At 36.8% G+C, this 18,485-nt stretch overlaps 2 protein-coding genes across 6 annotated transcripts; one reads left to right on the forward strand and one right to left on the reverse strand.

Annotated features, from left to right (window-relative positions):
- Positions 1-1,009: 1,009 nt before the first annotated feature.
- On the forward strand, positions 1,010-3,130 carry LOC111405230 (cell division cycle-associated protein 7-like). Of its 2 annotated transcripts, none has more exons than XM_023034031.1 (8): positions 1,010-1,200; positions 1,311-1,479; positions 1,587-1,776; positions 2,266-2,336; positions 2,419-2,487; positions 2,582-2,669; positions 2,749-2,804; positions 2,904-3,130. In XM_023034031.1, exons 1-8 carry the CDS (start codon positions 1,135-1,137, stop codon positions 2,975-2,977), a joined length of 783 nt encoding a protein of 260 aa, XP_022889799.1. In that variant the 5' UTR covers positions 1,010-1,134; the 3' UTR covers positions 2,978-3,130. The 2 variants fall into 2 exon arrangements, with proteins under 2 accessions (XP_022889799.1, XP_022889797.1); XM_023034029.1 differs by having other exon boundaries at positions 1,012-1,200; positions 2,410-2,487.
- A 447-nt stretch (positions 3,131-3,577) lies between these two features.
- LOC111405228 (probable serine/threonine protein kinase IREH1) lies at positions 3,578-18,331 on the reverse strand. Of its 4 annotated transcripts, XM_023034026.1 has the most exons (19): positions 17,415-18,330; positions 15,357-15,427; positions 15,049-15,231; positions 13,566-14,957; positions 12,067-12,282; positions 11,689-11,861; positions 11,327-11,573; positions 9,585-9,677; positions 9,362-9,502; positions 9,180-9,272; positions 7,786-7,990; positions 6,822-6,907; positions 5,670-5,758; positions 5,079-5,130; positions 4,930-4,986; positions 4,619-4,792; positions 4,450-4,527; positions 3,883-4,001; positions 3,578-3,790 (listed from the first exon to the last, which is right to left on the reverse strand). In XM_023034026.1, the coding sequence occupies exons 1-18, from the start codon at positions 18,097-18,099 to the stop codon at positions 3,918-3,920; spliced, it is 4,119 nt and encodes a 1,372-aa protein (XP_022889794.1). In that variant the 5' UTR covers positions 18,100-18,330; the 3' UTR covers positions 3,578-3,790; positions 3,883-3,917. The 4 variants fall into 4 exon arrangements, with proteins under 4 accessions (XP_022889794.1, XP_022889795.1, XP_022889793.1 ...); XM_023034027.1 differs by having other exon boundaries at positions 3,578-4,001; positions 5,670-5,713; positions 17,415-18,331; XM_023034025.1 differs by having other exon boundaries at positions 3,578-4,001.
- Positions 18,332-18,485: the final 154 nt, after the last annotated feature.

The raw sequence follows: 18,485 nt of genomic DNA on the forward strand, positions 1-18,485 counted from the left end.
CAAGAATGCGGTGACGCCATCGCCCAAGTTTGCGAGTCGCCCAGAATCTGAACGAATGGGGTGTCATACGGTCGCCCAGAGCTGTTATTCCACTCTCGCCCAAACCTTCAAGTCGCCCAAGGTATCAACAAATATAACGCATCGTGGTTATCAAGGCAGTTGTTAAAGTAGCATTATCACGTTCCATGACTCAAGGAATTCAATCGAAAGCGGTTGAACGATGAAAGATAATGGCAGCAGTTAAGAGGCAGTTTCATGACAAAATGGCCACTACAAAGAAAGTGGGAAGTTATAGGACGATCAAGCAGTTTTCAGGGTAGTTAATCACAAAGAGGTCGTCTAGGAGGTATAAAAGGGAGAAAGGACGCAGAAGCAAAGGACCGAATCCAAAACTCTCGAACAGAGAAATATGTAATTTTCATTTCCTTAGCTTTTAGACTTAAACATTTTTCTGTAACTCGTGTGCTTGCGCCCCTTGGAGGCACGTTATTTTTCATTCCCAATTGTAAAGTCCATCGTCAATAAAAGAACACCCCTTTTTGGGACTTTGTCTTAAGAGATTTCGTCCCTTACACAATCGTCTGACCCTTTTTAATTGTTAGCGACTTAACCCGTGCGAAACAATTTCATAAATTTCTTTCAAATAATAGGTGATGACAATACGATTTATAAACAAAGAGTCAAATATAAAATTCCTATTTGTTTTTGGCTGAAGAATTATTTCACTGAAAATGAATTTTTGAGGAAATAAACAAAACTACATATCGAAATTTTATTTATTTTTTTAATTCAAAAGACTGCATCTTTTCAAAAAACTATCCGTTAGATCATATTCGCCTAAAAGCTAAAACTCAAAATGCTGTCACTGTCCTTTCTCTGACAGACGAATAGGAATGTGAGAAAGAAAACAAACAAAACCAATCGATTCGTTGCTAATACTCACTCGTCTGTTACACACACTAACTCACAAGCAGTTGTTTTAACTTTTTAGCCCCCTTTCACCCACAAAACCAAGAAAATACAATTATATCGTCTTTTAAAAAAAAAAAACTTTGTCGCCCACAATTTTTTGAAGGCAGGGGGATCTCATCATCAAAATAATGGCGCTTCACAATTGAAAAACCACAAACAAGAATGGGAAAACTCAGGGCAAAATCTGACTATGAAGAAATCAGAAATGCCCGTCTTCTTGAAAATCAGGTTTTCACTCTATTTTTCAACCTTATATTTCTGTCAAAAATTTAACGTTTTTGTTTAATTAAATTTAATCTGCAATGGTAGTGATTACGAGTTTTTGTTATGAAGAACAGGCACGACTGGCCTCACTAGGACTTCAGAAAACAATCTCAGAACTCAGATCCATCACTTCATCACCAAAATCTGATAGGACCAATGTGAGGAAATGCCAAAAACTTGACTATAGCTCCACTCCATTGCGCCGTTCCGCTCGCTTGATAGGAAAATCGCCATCTTCAAATGGTTCGGTTTGTGCATATTCAGAAGGAGAGACAGAGATAGATTGCTATTAATGTTTTTCTCATGACAATCGAAAATAGATTTAATTTGTTCTTCCGGTTTGTTTATAGGAGATTTGGTGAATTTTCAAGGTCTTGACAGTGAAGATGACAAGAATCGACCTGCAAATGCACCTTTATTGAGTATCAGAAGAAGTTTGAGGCCGAAGCTTTCACCAGATGCTTTGACTCGTCGTTGCACAAGCAAGGGCAGGGGGAGTTTGTATGATCCTATTTATGGAATTTGCTGCCATTTCTGCAGGTTCTGTGCTTGTTCTATTTTTACCAATTTTTTGAAGTTCTTAATATGCTTTGTGGCTCTTAGGGTGGTAAAGGTAGTGTGGGATTAAGCATTGTCTTTTCATATTTTTCTTTCGATTTTACGATCACCGGCGGCTAATTCAATATTTTCTTCTGGTATTGTGGCATTTAACCCCTCTTTAGTCACTGATGTACCTTTAAGAATTGAATTTGGTTTTTCTCAAAAGAAACTAATCTAAAGGTTTTTCTGTTTCTGGTGTTATCCACGGATGAACCTAGTGGAAGAACAAAAAATTATTCATGTAGCCGACCTCAAATCTATTGAAAATAAGGCCTAGTTTTCTTATTGAATCTATAGGTACAGTGTAAACAGTCATATCGCTGTTCAAAGATTTGTTATTTCACAAATACACTTTAGATGCTTTCTCATTTACACAACTCTTTAGTTACTTGTGTACTGTTAGCAATTTTGGTTCTTCACGAATGTCAGGCAAAAGAAACTATGCGGTGAGGAAGATTGCGAACGATGTGGCAATCAAGACATGGATCAACCTTGCATAGGTTCTTTTCTAAGATCAACTACTCATTTTTATCCCTATATTGGGCTTTTTATATCCAAACAATTCCCATACAGGAAAAACAGATTGCTCCATTTGCCATTCTAGCAACGGTGTTCTTTGTCGAGCTTGTCTCAAGGTTAGATATGGAGAAGGTAAGCCTAGAGAGGATGAGTTAGTGCCCTGTTTGGTAAGGTGAAGTAGAAAATTGTTGAGGAAACTGAATTTTGTCATACCTTTATCTGATAGAAATGGAAGAAGTGAAGGCGAAAAAACAATGGATATGTCCTCACTGCATGGAAGATAAAGGAATTAATCCTTATTGGATATGTAACAGGTATTTTCCTATGATATACAGAACATCATGGATCCTATAGTCATTCAAAAATCTTATGTTGTATGTTTTTCGTGGATAGCTCAATCTGTTTAAAGAAGCGAAAGATGGCTCCTACCGGGATAGCCATATATAGAGGTTTGTTTTTACATGATTTCTTTATACATTCTGATAATGTGTACTCTCATTTCATCGTTTAGATAATGTTTCTCTCTCTTAATTGAAATAAAATTGTAGCTAAGGAGTTGGGGTACAAATCTGTGGCACATCTCTTGATGGACGAGCTCCAACGAGCAGACAAAAGGCGATGAACGAAGTCAGTTTCAACATCAAAATATGCCTTCCTTCAGGAGCGGAGCATATACAAATAGGTTGTCAACCTTTTGTAACTAATTTTAGAACTGAGCTGATCCTACTGCCAGTAAGACACTATGAAATCAGAATCATCTGAGAACTTATAATTATTGCTCAAAATAATTGTGTTCCTGGCTGCGTATGAACAAATTTATTTTCAGACAATTTTGGCACTCCGTTCCACGTAGTCGACTCTCTGGCAGATGCTTTTGGGGCGTTGAGAAGCCGTGTGACGTTCCATTCGCGCATTTCCTATTATGTCACAGCATTTTAGGTTGAAAGAGTCATCTCTCTAAAGTTCGTTCTGATGGTCTTGCCCAGAGTTTAGATGAGAAGCGCTTTTTAAACTTTTATGGTTGAGCCTGCTTTACGCCATCTGCTTTATAGGGATAAAATTCGTCAGTGTTAACTATAATATAATCAGTACTTCAATTTGTTCAATTAGGTAACTACATTTTATTTTTCAACCAGATAACTTCGTCTAACTTGGACACACGAAAATCGATTCACAAATATAGTTTGATTTGAAAGGAGTGTCACACAATACCATCAACTGGTACAGAAAGTAATCAAAGGCATTTGTTCTCATTGCTATGAAGAAGAAACAAAATTACAGAGCTGTGCATATTACAACACACATTGACGGCCTCAAACCAAATATAACAACTCTTTTAACCGTTACAATTGAAGAACTGCGACAAAGTGTGTATAAATAAGACACGTACAGTACTACATCCCCCAAGATAACAGTCTTTAAGCTGCTTCTGTGTCTGCAATCAACAACTAGCTGTGTGTGTTGATTTATATAGTCATAGAATATAGTCCGTTACCTAGTAAAAAGTTCAACGAATGAAGATCATACATTTACAGGGTGTACACACAGAAGGGTTCCCGTATTTATGCACTAGAATTTGTCGGTGGGTCGTCTTTCAAACCTTTGGTAAGCAAGTCGTAGTTGATAGAAGCAAGCTGGGACAGGTTCTGTTGCAACAACAAATGGATTCAAATGATGTACATAACAATAGCAAATGACAACTGATCATAACAGCACATAGAATATCGCATGAACTGTTCATTTCTGAAGCATAATTGACTGGGGGAGAGGGGGGTTCTTTTTCTTGGTGTGTTTAGTAAAAAGACTCGCAGGTGTGAGATCTCTATAGCAAACATTTCTTCTCGATTTTAGTGAACATCGGCAGGGACAAGGGAATGTAACTTTCAGAGTGAGGATGAACCACTATAAATATGTGATTTTCTTTCACAGTGAGGATGAACCGCTATAAATATGTGAATTTCTTTTCTTTCTTCTTTAACGTTTTGTTTCAATATTGATCTTGATTACGGTATTCAGTTCGATCCATAAAACAAGTACTATGGACATTTGAGCGTACAATGTAAATAATTGAGCAACCAATATGCATGAGATTACCTTAAACGAGAAATTGCTGAAGGAATAATTGATATCAGAGCCTGAGTTGAATTCCGCAAGACCACCGCATTCATCTCCCTGTTCATCATGGAGTGAACCCAATCAAAACTATAAATGAAGAACGGATACATAAAACCTCAACTTGGTTTCAAAATTAGAAATACAGCACCAGTTCATCATGCCGATTGCTCAGGCAACTGCTGATATCACTCATGCTACCATTGTCACTTGAATCTTCGAATTCACTAGCTGCATAGACCTGTTCATCCGAAGGATTCCAGGAGAAACGACTGGTGAAGTAACTGGTATCCAGTACACTCTCAGAGGCAGGGACAAAAGCAGCCTGGATAGAAAAGAAGCAATCCTAGGCATGACTAATTTAAAGAAAGATCTGTTTAATTCTTGTTATGCCGAAACCAAATATTTCTAACATCAAAAGGAACATATCTGCTCAAGCAGATTAAGAAATAAGGGCCAAACCTTTTGTCTAGCAAGCGTGTACCAATTAATATCTCTGAAAAATGGATGCTGCTTCAACTGTATAGTATTTTCTCACTCGGGTTAGTCATTGTTCAAACAAAGAAACGAAGAACAAACCCGATAACCAGAAAAAACATAAAGAATTATACTTCAGATGCTCCTCTTGCTCCAAGTCTCTCATTAGGATCTTCTGTCAGTAACCTAAAAAGAGGAAAGAGCAGCAGATCACTTTCCCAAATTCAGAAAATGAAGCAGATTGAATGTTGACAGCAACAAAGGGAACCTAACAGCTTTATGCATTCGAGACAAAGTAACATAGCTATGTATGTTGGAGATGAAGTTCATATGCGACATAAAGTTGACTGTGAAGCATTTATCAGAAGGATAACAGGAAAGAAATCATGGGCAATTGCAGAAAACTCTAAAATATTTCTTTGGAATTGGGCATTTTACTTTTGCAGCAACTAACCTTTACCCTGATTATAGGAGGCATCACAATATCATATTATAGAATCCACATCTCAGGAGACATGCATTAGGTAAGTAACATATTCTAGATCCCTGACAAAAGCATTAACATTTACCACCCAATTCATATAAAAAATATTGCAGAAAGCCAATCTATAGTAAGAAAGATTTTGTCAACGAAAATATAGACCAAGAGCAAAATGATATTGGGGCCTTTATACAATATAATCTCCTTAAATCAAGTAAAAATGAAATAGCAAGGCTTCTCTTACTGATCAATCAAGTCATGTGCTTCAGGGCTCATTTCTTCAGGGACCTGTGGCCAAGGTATCTTGCGGTTGAGAATATTATCAAATATTTTCTGCAAGCAATATTAGAATAATAAGAATGCAACCATAGGAGGCACTTGATGGAAGCTAGAGGTCGGCAAATTCAATGGGTCTGGATGAACATGTATCATTATCTTTTTAATTAAATAATATAAATTATACGTCGATAGTTAGTCTTATTATAATGCACCTCAAATACTTAATATAGTCCAATTTTTAAGCCCAAGTCCCGAAAAACAAAGTACCTGTTCAGCTTTTCCCTTTAATAGAGAATTGATCAATTCTCTACGAAAGAAAGCCGAATAATATCCGGTTGGGTCTCATATTAATAAGAACCAGTAAGAATGGACCATGCGAACCCCTAATGGAAACATTCACATACGCTTAAATGATGATTAACATAAAAACAGAAAGAATTTCACCATTTGGCACAACTACATAAAGAATATAAATCTCTATTACAAGGGGTTATTACTTATTAGTGACAGCTTTGTTCTTTTAGAGTGCATAGTATCTGTGAAATTTTGAATGCTCCATTCACATAACAAAAATCCCGTGGTACCTTATTCACAATTTGGTAACACTGATTTATCACAGCATTTATATGAATCTATTAGGGTCTAATAGTTGTGGGATTCAATCACCCTCAAGCATGGACTTTTGAAAGAGATGGTCGGGTCCCCATCAATTGGTATCAGAGCAGACCCACATCACAAGTTCGAACCCCGGAAGGGGTGACCCAAACGAAGTGGCGAATACCAGCAGCCAAAGAAGGGCCGGTCAGGTAAAGCGAAGGTCGTCGTGGAGTGGGCCACAATGGACGTCAGATTTGGGGTTGTGGGGTATTGTTAGGGTCTAATAGTTGTGAGATTCAATCACTCTCAAGCCTGGGCTTTTGGGAGAGATGGTTGGGTCCCCATCAGAATCCTTCCTCACAAAGTTCCAAGAACCTCAATAACATCGAAGATCATAGTGTAGAAGTAGATGCATGACCAAACCCATCTACTTCTTCACCGGATAGACGGACAGAGGGTAGTATACACAAACATGTATAAAACTGCACAATGAAACAAAATGTTACAGATATGTACTAACCTGAGGATGCTCAGCGTTAAAAGGAGGAATTCCAACAATCAACTCAAATAGTATGACACCAACAGACCACCAATCGGCAGTAAAGCCTGAGGAAAATGCAGAATACTCCATTATAACGTTGCATTCGTAAAGTGCTACGATCCAGTAAAACAGCACACTACATCCAGCAAAAGCACATAAATCTTCACAAGATATTTTTCATGTCATTATGCAGTCATGTTCTTAAAGCACCATCACGAGTAAAATGATAATCAACATAATTACAGAAATCATGCACCCTTATGCTGCAATTTAAATAAAACAATTCTGTTCCTTGACAGATTGTTGTCATACCTCAATGCAAGCTTTATTTTCCAAAACTTATAAAAATAATGAGCTAAGGTAGCTATCAGCAGTAAAAATAAACTTAAAAAAAGAGATTATTGACAAAACATAGGAGGAAAAACTCTATTAGCGAATTCTTATCTAGGTCCCATAAATGACTGCTAATATCAGTCATGATTCTACTATCGAGTTGATATCCACAGTTGCCGCATTCTGCAAATTTATTGATGACACTATCTACTACCAATCACCGACAGTAAACATTCTTAATACCTTCTCAGATTTTATTTTTTTATCGATTCTGATTGATGAACCATTATCAACATTATCTTTACCTTCCCCTTGTCTGCAATTCTGAATGGCAGTTGGTTGCGAAAAGAATGTGATATGAAAGACTCCAAAGAGCTAAAAATATGGATCTAGAGAGACTTGTTGTACAGAGAGAGAGAGAGAGAGGAATTCAACTAAAAGAAAATTTTGATGATATCATGATGGTGATGATTAGCTTCTTGTAGGAGAGAGAAAGTTATACTTTAAAACGACATATTACAATTGTTCTAAGTATGTGGACACGAGTGTTAAGATCTGTTAAACTGCCCTACATAAGACTACAGAAGAAATCCAATGCTCATATACAAACCATGCCCAGTTCCTAGAAGAATCTCAGGTGCCAAATAGTCTGGTGTACCCACAGCAGAGCGTTTCTTGCGCCTTTCTTGCTGATGGTCAGATACAGACAATTGAGGTTCATCATCTTCCATTAGGGATGTTCCGCAAACAGCAGGACCCGATAAATCATCAGTACTGTTGATGAGACCAACTTTAGATAGCCCAAAGTCCGTCAACTGCTCAGTAAGATGGCACGTGTTAGTTTTGCTAATCAGAATCCACAGATAGTTTGATTTTATCCACTTAGAGATATTTGGAGGACAAAACATACAGACAATGAGGTATCAGCTTCCATGAGCTTCAAATGCTTGTAAAGAATAAACTATCAAAGGCATCGATCAATCACTTGATTTTTAAAAATAATATCAAATGAATAATAAATTACTTTAAGACAATCTGTACATAGCAACAACTAAGTGCATATGAACAATATATTGATAAATTTATCTAAATAAAGTAACATCAAATTGAAATGGAAACAATCCACATGCAAAATCTACGTACCATTACCCTACCACATCAAAGTAATGATGCTAGTAGCATGTTGAAACAGTACTATTAGCAGTCAGAAACACGGGTTATGGGACCGAGAAATAGCAAATAATATATATTATTCTGGTGCATTCAATGTCACAAAAGGCCGTAAAAGAAAACGCTTAATGGAGATACCCAAATTGCAACTAAATGACTAGGTGCTAATTTAGCTATATGACAAATTTGAGACAGATGATCAAATTTTTACATTAAAAAACAAGCCTTTAGTTATAAAAAATAAATAAGTTCAGTTACTATTGCAAGTTGCAGAAGCTAATTACAAAAGCAGATCGGTACATATAATGAATCTTAGCAGGGTGACATAATTAGTCCTAGCAGGGTCGTTCAACTCATTTCCTCTATAGTTGGATAATCCAATGAAGCCAACTGGGAATATTTACCTGAAGTTCTAACAAAAGCATACCGATAACGAAAGTATACTAATAACTTCTACCTCTTTATATTTTAAAGGTGTGTGTGTGTGTATATATATATATATATATATCCCCTATTTTTGGTGGTTTCTCCTTATACAAACTACATATTTTAGTTCGAAAATCACAAACAAAAAATGGAAAGCAATACAGCTATCTATAGAAGGCAAATATCCAGTTTTTTTTTAATATATATATCCCCTTTTTTTGGTGGTTTCTCCTTATACAAACTACATATTTTAGTTCGAAAATCACAAACAAAAAATGGAAAGCAATACAGCTATCTATAGAAGGCAAATATCCAGTTTTTTTTTAATGAGTATGAACAAATCGTCTTCAGTACTGACATCGAAAGGAAAAAGAATCAGATCATTAACCAAAAACTAGAATAAATTACCTTGACATGACCATCATGTGCAATCAACAAATTATCAGGCTTTAGATCACGATGAACCACACGCAGAGAGTGCAAATATTCCAATGCAAGCACCTGGTCATATTACAACCTCAAACACACATTTCAATGTCATGCAAGCCGAAAGGGAGATGGTAAAAGATAGCAAATCTCCAATAACTTACAACTTCAGCTATATATACTCGAGCAACATCTTCATCTAAGCAGCCTAGATTTCTCAGTAATGAATACAGATCTCCGCCATTCAAGTACTCCATTACAAGATACAAATTTTCTCGACAAGTAAATGAATAGAAGAAACGAACCTGACGAATGAGACGTTAAAGTTAAAAAGTGATGACCTTTTCAAAAGATAAGTAAAATGCTTTGTCAGTTACACCTGCTCACCACAAAAGGATTGCGAACAGAGATCAATATATTACGTTCAGCCAAAATACTCTCAACAGCATTCTTCCTTATCATATCTGCCTTCTTAAGAACCTGCAAAATATAAAGGTAAGTCGGAAAACACATACTTCAACCAAATGAGTTGAGAATAGAATTTCAGAAGTAAAATAATGGGAGTGCGGATGGGACATATAAGGGGTATATACATGAAATGTTCAGGTCACAACCAATATCTAGTATAGCAGGTTTAGCTGGGTGATAAAGATTGGCTCCCGCAATAATAAATAGAACTGAGATATGAATAAAATAATTACAGACAAATGATGGTGGAAGAACTAGAACTTAGTATTAAGAAGCCATAGACATAGAAAGTGAATGATTTTTAAAGAAAATAATAAGTAAGATGCACAGCATTGCCAAATACAGCCAGCCCAATCATAAAACAACAAAGCTTCGCTCCCAATAAATTTGGGGCATATCCTGCCAATATGAATAATCAAATGAAAGACTCCTAATTGTTACATGATAAAAAACCCAGTTAAGACTAAGGGACAACTCAACGTTCTTTCAATGTTGAGAGGGGGGCAGTTCCACGTAATGGAATGCATGAATGAAATAATAAGAGATCGTGACTACAGGGGCAGGCCAGGTGAGGCTGCCCGGCTCTGCTAACCTAGTGATGTCTTAAACCATAAAAGGCAATGATTCAGTTCTAGATATATCATAAAGACAAATCAGTGAGATATATTAAAGCAAAAGCCAAAAGAATACCAAAATTTTGGATTCCCCATACTCTTGCACCCTATGCCTACTGCTAAAACAGGATTGGGGGCTTAATATGCAGGGCAGTTCTAGGGATGAATAAGCTAAGTCCAACTCGCTTCAAGGAAGTAGGGCTTTGCCCATCCCAAGTTAATCACATAAAAGACATACAACCTCTTAGGGCATGTTGGGCAAATTTAAACCAGTCACACACATTCTATGGACCCACAACTTATTATCCACTTTTTGTCCACACATTCTGTGGTCTTCACTGCTCAAATTATAATTTAAACACTCCCAAATAAGCACTAAGTAAAACTTCTGGACCACTTGTTAATCATTCTTTAAAAGTTCAATCTCCTAATTTTGAAACCAAAGAAATCATGGAATATAACTGGAGAAAAGACAGACACAAGATCATACCATTATTGTCAGTATATATAATATTTTTCCGAAATACTCCATCCTAAAAGTTAAAGCTTGTAGTTCTCTTCCTTTCACTTATTTTGCTGATGATATGCACATTGTAACTGATGATGCTGCCATAAAATCTGGCAGGAACAAGGTTTGTTCTCTTTGTACTGATTAGCGTCAACTTTCATGAAATATTTGACTAAACAGGGAAGAATGTGGTCCAATAAAGATATCAAAGTAAGGTATAGAAACATTGGTTTCTATGCCCTCCATGGCCATTAGGTATTCTACAAATACCTCAGCAATATACACACACACACACACACACACACACATTAAGAATGTTTGGGTAACAAAAAACTTGCTATAGAAAATTGCAACAGAAATTCACTATAACAAACAGCAGTTATCATACGTACAATCAAGACCTACTCTAGAGCCACGTTTCTTAAAGGCCCAAGGAAAAAACAAAAAAAATCTCCAACCAAAGTAAGGCCGGCCGGCCTCGAATCCGAAACTGATGGATCAATTAACAATTTAACATAAACAATAAGTTCTTTACCTACCTTTATCGCAAACAGATCCCCTGTTGTTCTCTTTTTTGCCAAGAAAACCCGGCCAAATGCCCCACGGCTGATTGGTTTTATAATCTCAAAGTCATCTATTGAGGTCCGATCTTTAGTAGAATGTAAAGGACTAGTTCGCAAGCTACGTACAACATCATCATCTAAAGGAGCATCTTCGTCAATTACAGTGCTTGATATATCAACCTTTACATCATCAACTAATTCGCATAATTGCAAATATTTCTCCCTAGATCAGAATCAAAATCAAGCCATATTTCTTTACGTGAAAAATTAATGGTCAATTGTTAAATGCTACAAAAACTCGTATACAATGACTTCCAATGTAAATGTCAGGAACTCACCTTATCAACTTCTCTATACGTGCTCCAAAAGTCTCCACAGTGAGGGCATCAAATTTTCTACGGTCTGTGACAACCTTCAAGTCTTCAAGACAAGAAAGCAGGTATGACAAAGAGCGATCATCATCCAGAGGTGCATTTGCTACACATCGAGCTATATCAGCGAGTTCATTCATCTGCATAGCCACATAGGATAATAAATTTTCAAAAAACGAATCTGATGGTAATTCAATTTATCAATACTCAACACCTTCTGAGTCAATAATCAGAGCTCTACTCGGTAGTCAGTTATTAGGTATGTAATAAACGTCTGACAGGGCTCTATATAATTATAACTCTAATTTTTTTATTAAATTATTTAATTGGAACTTGAGAGAGAACCAGATGTGCAGATTTCGAAACATATAGATATCCACCCATTTCGTACTTCATTGTGCGATATATATAAGATCCATCTGTCAACAAAAAATAAAATGGAAATTTTGGAAGATGTATAACGTCTGTTAGGGCTTTGCACATGAAGCAAAATATTCTCCTTTTTAGGTCTCTGGTGGTGGAGGCCACTCTCGGTACTGATAGACCACATACTTGCCCCACCTGCATAAGGCCCATATATCTCACTTAAGTAAAGCATGCTCAACCTCAACTTCAACCCATAGGCAGATGCAATTTCATTCCTTTCAAATAAACCACAAATATTTTGTCTAGTATTATCATGGTTTACCAGTGATACAAAGAACAGTACAGGACATGACCCTCCTTCTCAAAGAAGATATTCATATTCCAAAGAAAAGATTCTGACAAGAAAGAAAACTAAGAAATAAATAAAGACGTCTAAGAGAATCTTTTCGGCACTGACCAATCAATAAGCTTGTAAAGTTATCCTTCATTTTATTTTGTTCTACCGTTCTCTCCTCTTGGACAGTCCTTTTACTTTACCATACAGATAAATATAACTCAGCAAACTGGCTTGGAGGAAAGTAAGGTCAAATTTTCTGTTGTAGCATCGATTTGTTTCTACTTCAACAGAAAGTTGACTATAGTACTAAACGAATACATGAATATACACTTAGATACAGGTATATATCACATGTTATAGTCAAACAGAATCTACAATTTAACAAAAAATTGATACGGCAAAGTGTAAAGCAGTTGTACAAGCAAAACCATTCTAATTTAACAAGTACAAGACTTATGAATTTTATATTTCAATCATCAATGTGGAGCAATAATTCATGAAACTAAGTTATAAAAACCAATGTGATCAGAATTGGCAGGTACCGGACAGTTCAACCGATAAAACAAGGTTGGTAACCGTCTAATAAGAAACGGCTGCTAAACCTCAGAACCAACCAGTGCAAGCAGAACCCAGTGAATCATTGGCAGTTTTCCCAGTTTTGCATGATCAATTTTTTAAAGTGAAAAAAACAAAGAAATACTCAACAATGGATTTCTATCATGAATCCCACACCCGCACAGCAGTTTCCTGCACATACTGCTTCAATCATTGTTCATACATCACACCCCTTTTATAACATTTCCTCCTCTCATCCCAATCATGAACTTTCAAATGTCATGCGCTGGATATTATTTTTTTCATTTCTCATTGTTACCATTTCGTGGGAGTTAGTTCATATTGATACTTAATGTTAATGCTTTTTCATAATTGGGACCATGCCTTTCAATTTGTAGTATTATCCAATACTTGTCCAATATTGGTTTTTTTTTTTTTTTTTTGGTGTGTGTGTGTGCTTTTAACAACCAGTTTGACCCTTGACGCTCTCCGGTCGATGTCCGGTTCCAGCTTTTAAATGCTGACGACGACGACGACAGTGATGTAGAAGAAATTCATTGAAAAATGAATTCAGTGAGGCCAGAACCTGAGGAAGATCACCATGTTCAGAGAAAGAACCTTTCCCAGACAAAAGCAAGTCTATCTGGCTCATTGTTGGTGTCATCAATGGTGACCTAGGAGTCATGCTTCCTGCCGATGATGTTGTCATTCCTTGGTCCGATTTTGGACCAAAGCGAGTTTTAGATAGCATGGAAGGCAAACCCTTGAGCTCGTCCATGAATAAGAAATTGTCTGTTTCTGGAAAACAATCCAGCGTGTCTTCTGAGCCTCTACGAGACCAATCACTGAGTTTTGGAGAAAGAAGATCCGATTCTTCTGTCACACTTGAGTTTGATACTTTGACGACATCTGGGCTTCCAACAGCATGTTGGAAGTCCTTCTGTGAAAATGAATCCATCAGCTTCTCAAGAGTTCCAGCAATTCTAAGTAGGCGTTCATTGACACTTAAACCCTTTTGATCACATCGATCAGCAATTGCACAAATTCTAGAGTGGTCTTCCACATGCAAAGTGGGAACCTGCTCCTCACAAATGCGACAAATTATTGAGCTTTCATCAGCAATGCCTGGCTGATCTCCCCAGTAGCCCCAGGAAACTTTATGTTGGTGCTTGGAGGGCATGGCAGACTGTCCAGTAGAATCTTTAGCAGGAGGAAGCTCAGTAACATTAACATTAGCATTAGCAGTAGCCAGAACGGCATCATGATTTCCTCTCCTGCTGTTTAATAGTTTCGAAGCTTCCATGATTTTGTCATTCTGTTCCTTCGATGAAGCAGCGTCTTTGGGACTTTTTCTAGAAGAAGAAGAAAATTGCTTCCAAGAAGCCATCTGATTCCCACTAGCAGTAGAATCTACCTCGTTTGCAGTGCCAGCAGGTGAGGGTTGAAAATTTCCTTTTGCAGCATAGTCTCTTTTCCACTCTAATCCATGTTGTTCTTGACTGTAGTATTTTCTTGCAGACGGTGTCTTCGTGGCTTTTGAAGCACTAGGAATATTCTTATCCTTTTCCACAACCTGAGAAACATGTTTATCTGCAGGCTGTAGTGATTGCCGGAGCTGAAAAACATGGTCATCCTCAGTGAACGCACTTTCCTTGTGGAACTGCAACAATCTTGTGCACCTCGTGAGAATGAAAAGCATTCGAGTATGAAGTTGCTTAAGCATTCCCATAGGAAGTTCCTGACGCTTATCATCCAAATCTTGAACTATGCCTTCACACTGAAGCCAAAATTCTCCAGGAGATGTCATGGCACAGCTCCGAGCCAAAACCAACAAGTCCTCTAAAGTCTCCTGCCATTCTGGATGACTTTCTACATTCTTTTCCAGAATTCCAACCAGGTCTGCTGCAAAAATATGCAGATCAGAATCCACTTCTTCCTTTGCCTTGTCAAATTTTGTCCTTATCATAGTTAATACCTCCTGTGGCAATCGAAACATAATAATGAATATCTCAAATTTAAAAATAGTGAAATCTGTCAACTTAGGGATAAGGGTACATAAATCTAATTACCTCCAGATTATTTAAGCGTCGAGGCTTCCAAAATGGGTATGGTCGTACACCTTTGGAATTCAATTCATGAGAGAAACTTTTGATATCACCAGGAAGCCTCTTCCTGGGAGCACTTGTAACACGGAGTATAGCTTGAAAACGGGGAGATTCAGACTCCTTCGGGTTCTCACAATCATATGATGCCTACGAAGTAAGTTAAATTTCAGCTTGTTTATATTTAGTACAATTGCAAATAGATAATTAAATAGCATCAGAAATATTTCTGAGGTACTACGCTTTGTCGTCTTCAGAAAAATTGACCTTTTTACCTTTATCTCAGGCGTACATGCATCTGAACTCCTTACCCCTCCAGAATGACCACATGATGCATTGAATCGACCTTGCAAAATAATATTAGCCAGTTGAAAATAAGAAAAACTACATCCATGACAGAGGATTTTAACAGGCAACCCTAGCATGAACTTAATTAGACATTAGTAAATCCCCAGAGTTCTACATAAAGCTAAGTTTTACATGAGACCAAAGAATCATTTTTGTAATATTCCCACACATGCTACAACAGTCAACACATACTCACAACCAGACTGAGTGTGCCCACCAGGAACATAAATGATATAATCCCCGTTTGGTAGCAATTTTTTACCTCAAAAAATCAATTTTTTAATTGTTCTTTCACCATCTCAGTCGTCATTTTTTACTTCCTCACTCATAGGTGAGACCCACTCTCTACCTTTCACCTGTTCCAATTTTTTGTTCATTCACTTCTTGTCAAATCACAAGCCACTTCTCTTCTCTTCTTTTCTTTTTTTTCCTTTCACCTTGTATTCCCCGTCCATTTCTCCAGCTTTTTTTTTTTTAACCTTTCACCACTAATTAGTGTTATTTCTGTGCCCTAAATCACCGAAAATCCATGTTCTTAGCCCTTTGATTTTTCATGCTATTCAGTAATTACTGTTTATAAGTTTTATATTTTCAGCAGTTATAATTTCAATAATCTACTAAATAGTTTCCTCATCTGCCCCTTCGTTGTGTGATTTACATTTGATTAATTTTAAATGTGTAAATTATTTTGTAAATCCAGCAGTTGTGTAATTGTAAATCAATTATTAATATGAAAGATTATATTGTAATGGGATTCTGCAAATTATATTCTGTAATGGGATTATTATTAATTATTTCAAATAAATTAATATTAGCTTCATATTATGTTACTACAAATGAAAGAATTCCATATGAAGCTTAAAGATAAATGCACATGCCTCATATCTAATCATAGTAACACCTGGAGAAATAATTTTACTTAATTGATTCCAGGCTGACTATGGAAGCAAGTTTTATTTTTGCAGGGTCCCACAATGCAAAACCTTGTCCCATTAAGTAAACTGCTTTCCACTAAGCTACTCAAACTCGTAAGAACTTTTACTATGGCTACATTAATTAGTATCCAATATGGTAGCCATTGTTTTATATAAATCAAATTTTACGGATATTTTGCAACATGTTCACATCTATGAGAATATATAACTCTTAAATCCCTCTTTACTTTTAGTGAGTACGCTTAACATTCAATAGTTAATTCTAACTGCATTATTCAATCATTTCACTAATAAATTAAGGCAAAAAGAAGTGATGCATTGTTTTTTAAGTGAATTATGTACATATTTCCACGTCTTTTTTTCTCTCAGTTACTGAAGATTTCTTCAATCAGCTTAAATACTTCAGCTATGCTTTTAAGGGTTTGGACAATGTAAAACTTACACATCTTAGCTAGTCTCACAATTTATCTCTCATTTTCTTTTCAAATTCCTTGGCTCTTGAAAAAATGTAAATAATGCTCACTTCATCCATCAAAATAATTAAACAATATTACTTTGTCCTTCGACACATTGACATAGCAATAAGCAAGATACCAATGCATTTCTGTTTAAAATATTTTCAACATCCTCCTCGTCTTTATTCACTTCTTCTGCATATACTGAGGCCCTATTCTGTTTTCAAAAACAGAGCTGTGGAATGATCAACTGTAAAACCCACTCTCTCAATGCCCAGAGGGAAAGGAGGGGTACGCCTTGATATAAGGATCAAGGTCCACTCAAACTCTCTCAAAACTTCCTCCCGCATGTTCTGTTTATCAGTTCAGCAATTTAATGTGTCAACCAAACAAAATTCTGACATTATCGATTTCCTACATACAACATTAATTACCCTATTGTACAAGTTATCAGGCAATAGTAATTACTAATATCATACTCCTTCAAGTTCACAACAAAATACTGACACCTAACAGGAAATGTAACCACGACAATGCCCAAACAATCACATAATGTAACTTAGATGTATTTTGCAGTAAACACAAATAAATATACCAGCAGTTTCAGAAGATGACTCCCCATTTTGAAGGCGAGAACGAACCTGGGCCTGGACCACGTGCGGGCTCTGGTCCCGTGATGGTCCGCTCTCCATCGATGTGTTATCCGAATGGTTCCGACTGTCAGCATTTTCCACCAATAACTTCACCTCCTTCCCAGACCCCAAACTCAAACCGCCATCAACACCACCACCAATGTCGCCGCTACCACCAAGTGGCTTCGACAAGTTACTAGAACCCAACGAAGCCCCCTTATCCCTACTCCCAAAACTTAAGAAACTCTCCTGTAGCAACGGCCCCGATCGGGTCTTTATCTTGTTTAAACCCAAAGACGATGCCACTAGTGGAGAAACCGACGCCGACTTAGGACTTGCTGCCGCCTCCTCGGATTTATTCAACTTGGAAGAAGAAGAAGAACCCAATATTCCGGAACTGGATCTACTTAAATTTTGAGCTTCTTTGTATTTTGAATCCTTTTTTTCGTTTTTGCTGCTGCTGGTGGGTGTGGAAGTGCGAGTGATGGCTACAGTGGATTTATCTTTGAACGATGATTTAGGTTTCTTTTTATCGGATCCAATTGGGGAACTGGAGTTTGAAACTGTAGATCTAGGACAGTTGGAGGATCCATCGCTGCTTGAAGTGTCGGATTTTTTGGAAGAGAAAAATCTCCCCTTAAACACCATCTTTATCCTTCTTCCTTGTTTCCTCTTTATATTTTCTTAAAATTTTGAGCTACATCGCAGCCCTGCCATGGATAAATGCAGGCTAATGGCTGAAGCAGTGGAAACAGCATCACTCTCACTCGCTTTCACTCTCTCTGTATGTACGTTGGGTTTTTTTGAGACTGGTGCTGAGTTGAAAATTTTGGACTATGGATGGAAATGGATAAGAAAGGAAAAGAATGTGACTCTGAATAGAAATGCAATTGCAATTTGGCTAAATTTTTAAGGGGTTTAGAGATTTAAAAAATTTAAAGGTATCAAATGTAAATTTTTTCAGAAGATTGATTATTCAATTGAAATTTCTATAAATTTTTAAGAAATTTATAAAAGTTACATTATATTTAATT

This window comes from Olea europaea, chromosome 12 (genome assembly GCF_002742605.1).
Source record: "Olea europaea var. sylvestris chromosome 12, O_europaea_v1, whole genome shotgun sequence".
Classification (NCBI taxonomy): domain Eukaryota; kingdom Viridiplantae; phylum Streptophyta; class Magnoliopsida; order Lamiales; family Oleaceae; genus Olea; species Olea europaea.

Excerpts from the sequence above, each read along its gene's own strand:
- LOC111405228 (XM_023034026.1), bottom strand. The coding sequence starts at position 18,099 with ATGGTGTTTAAGGGGAGATTTTTCTCTTCCAAAAAATCCGACACTTCA. Across the intron at positions 9,678-11,326 it reads GGGATCTGTTTGCGATAAAG|GTTCTTAAGAAGGCAGATAT; the intron begins GTAGGTAAAGAA and ends TATATTTTGCAG. Across the intron at positions 4,793-4,929 it reads ACACGCTTGCTAGACAAAAG|GCTGCTTTTGTCCCTGCCTC; the intron begins GTTTGGCCCTTA and ends TTTTCTATCCAG.
- LOC111405230 (XM_023034029.1), top strand. The coding sequence starts at position 1,135 with ATGGGAAAACTCAGGGCAAAATCTGACTATGAAGAAATCAGAAATGCC. Across the intron at positions 1,201-1,310 it reads CCCGTCTTCTTGAAAATCAG|GCACGACTGGCCTCACTAGG; the intron begins GTTTTCACTCTA and ends TATGAAGAACAG. Across the intron at positions 2,805-2,903 it reads CGGGATAGCCATATATAGAG|CTAAGGAGTTGGGGTACAAA; the intron begins GTTTGTTTTTAC and ends ATAAAATTGTAG.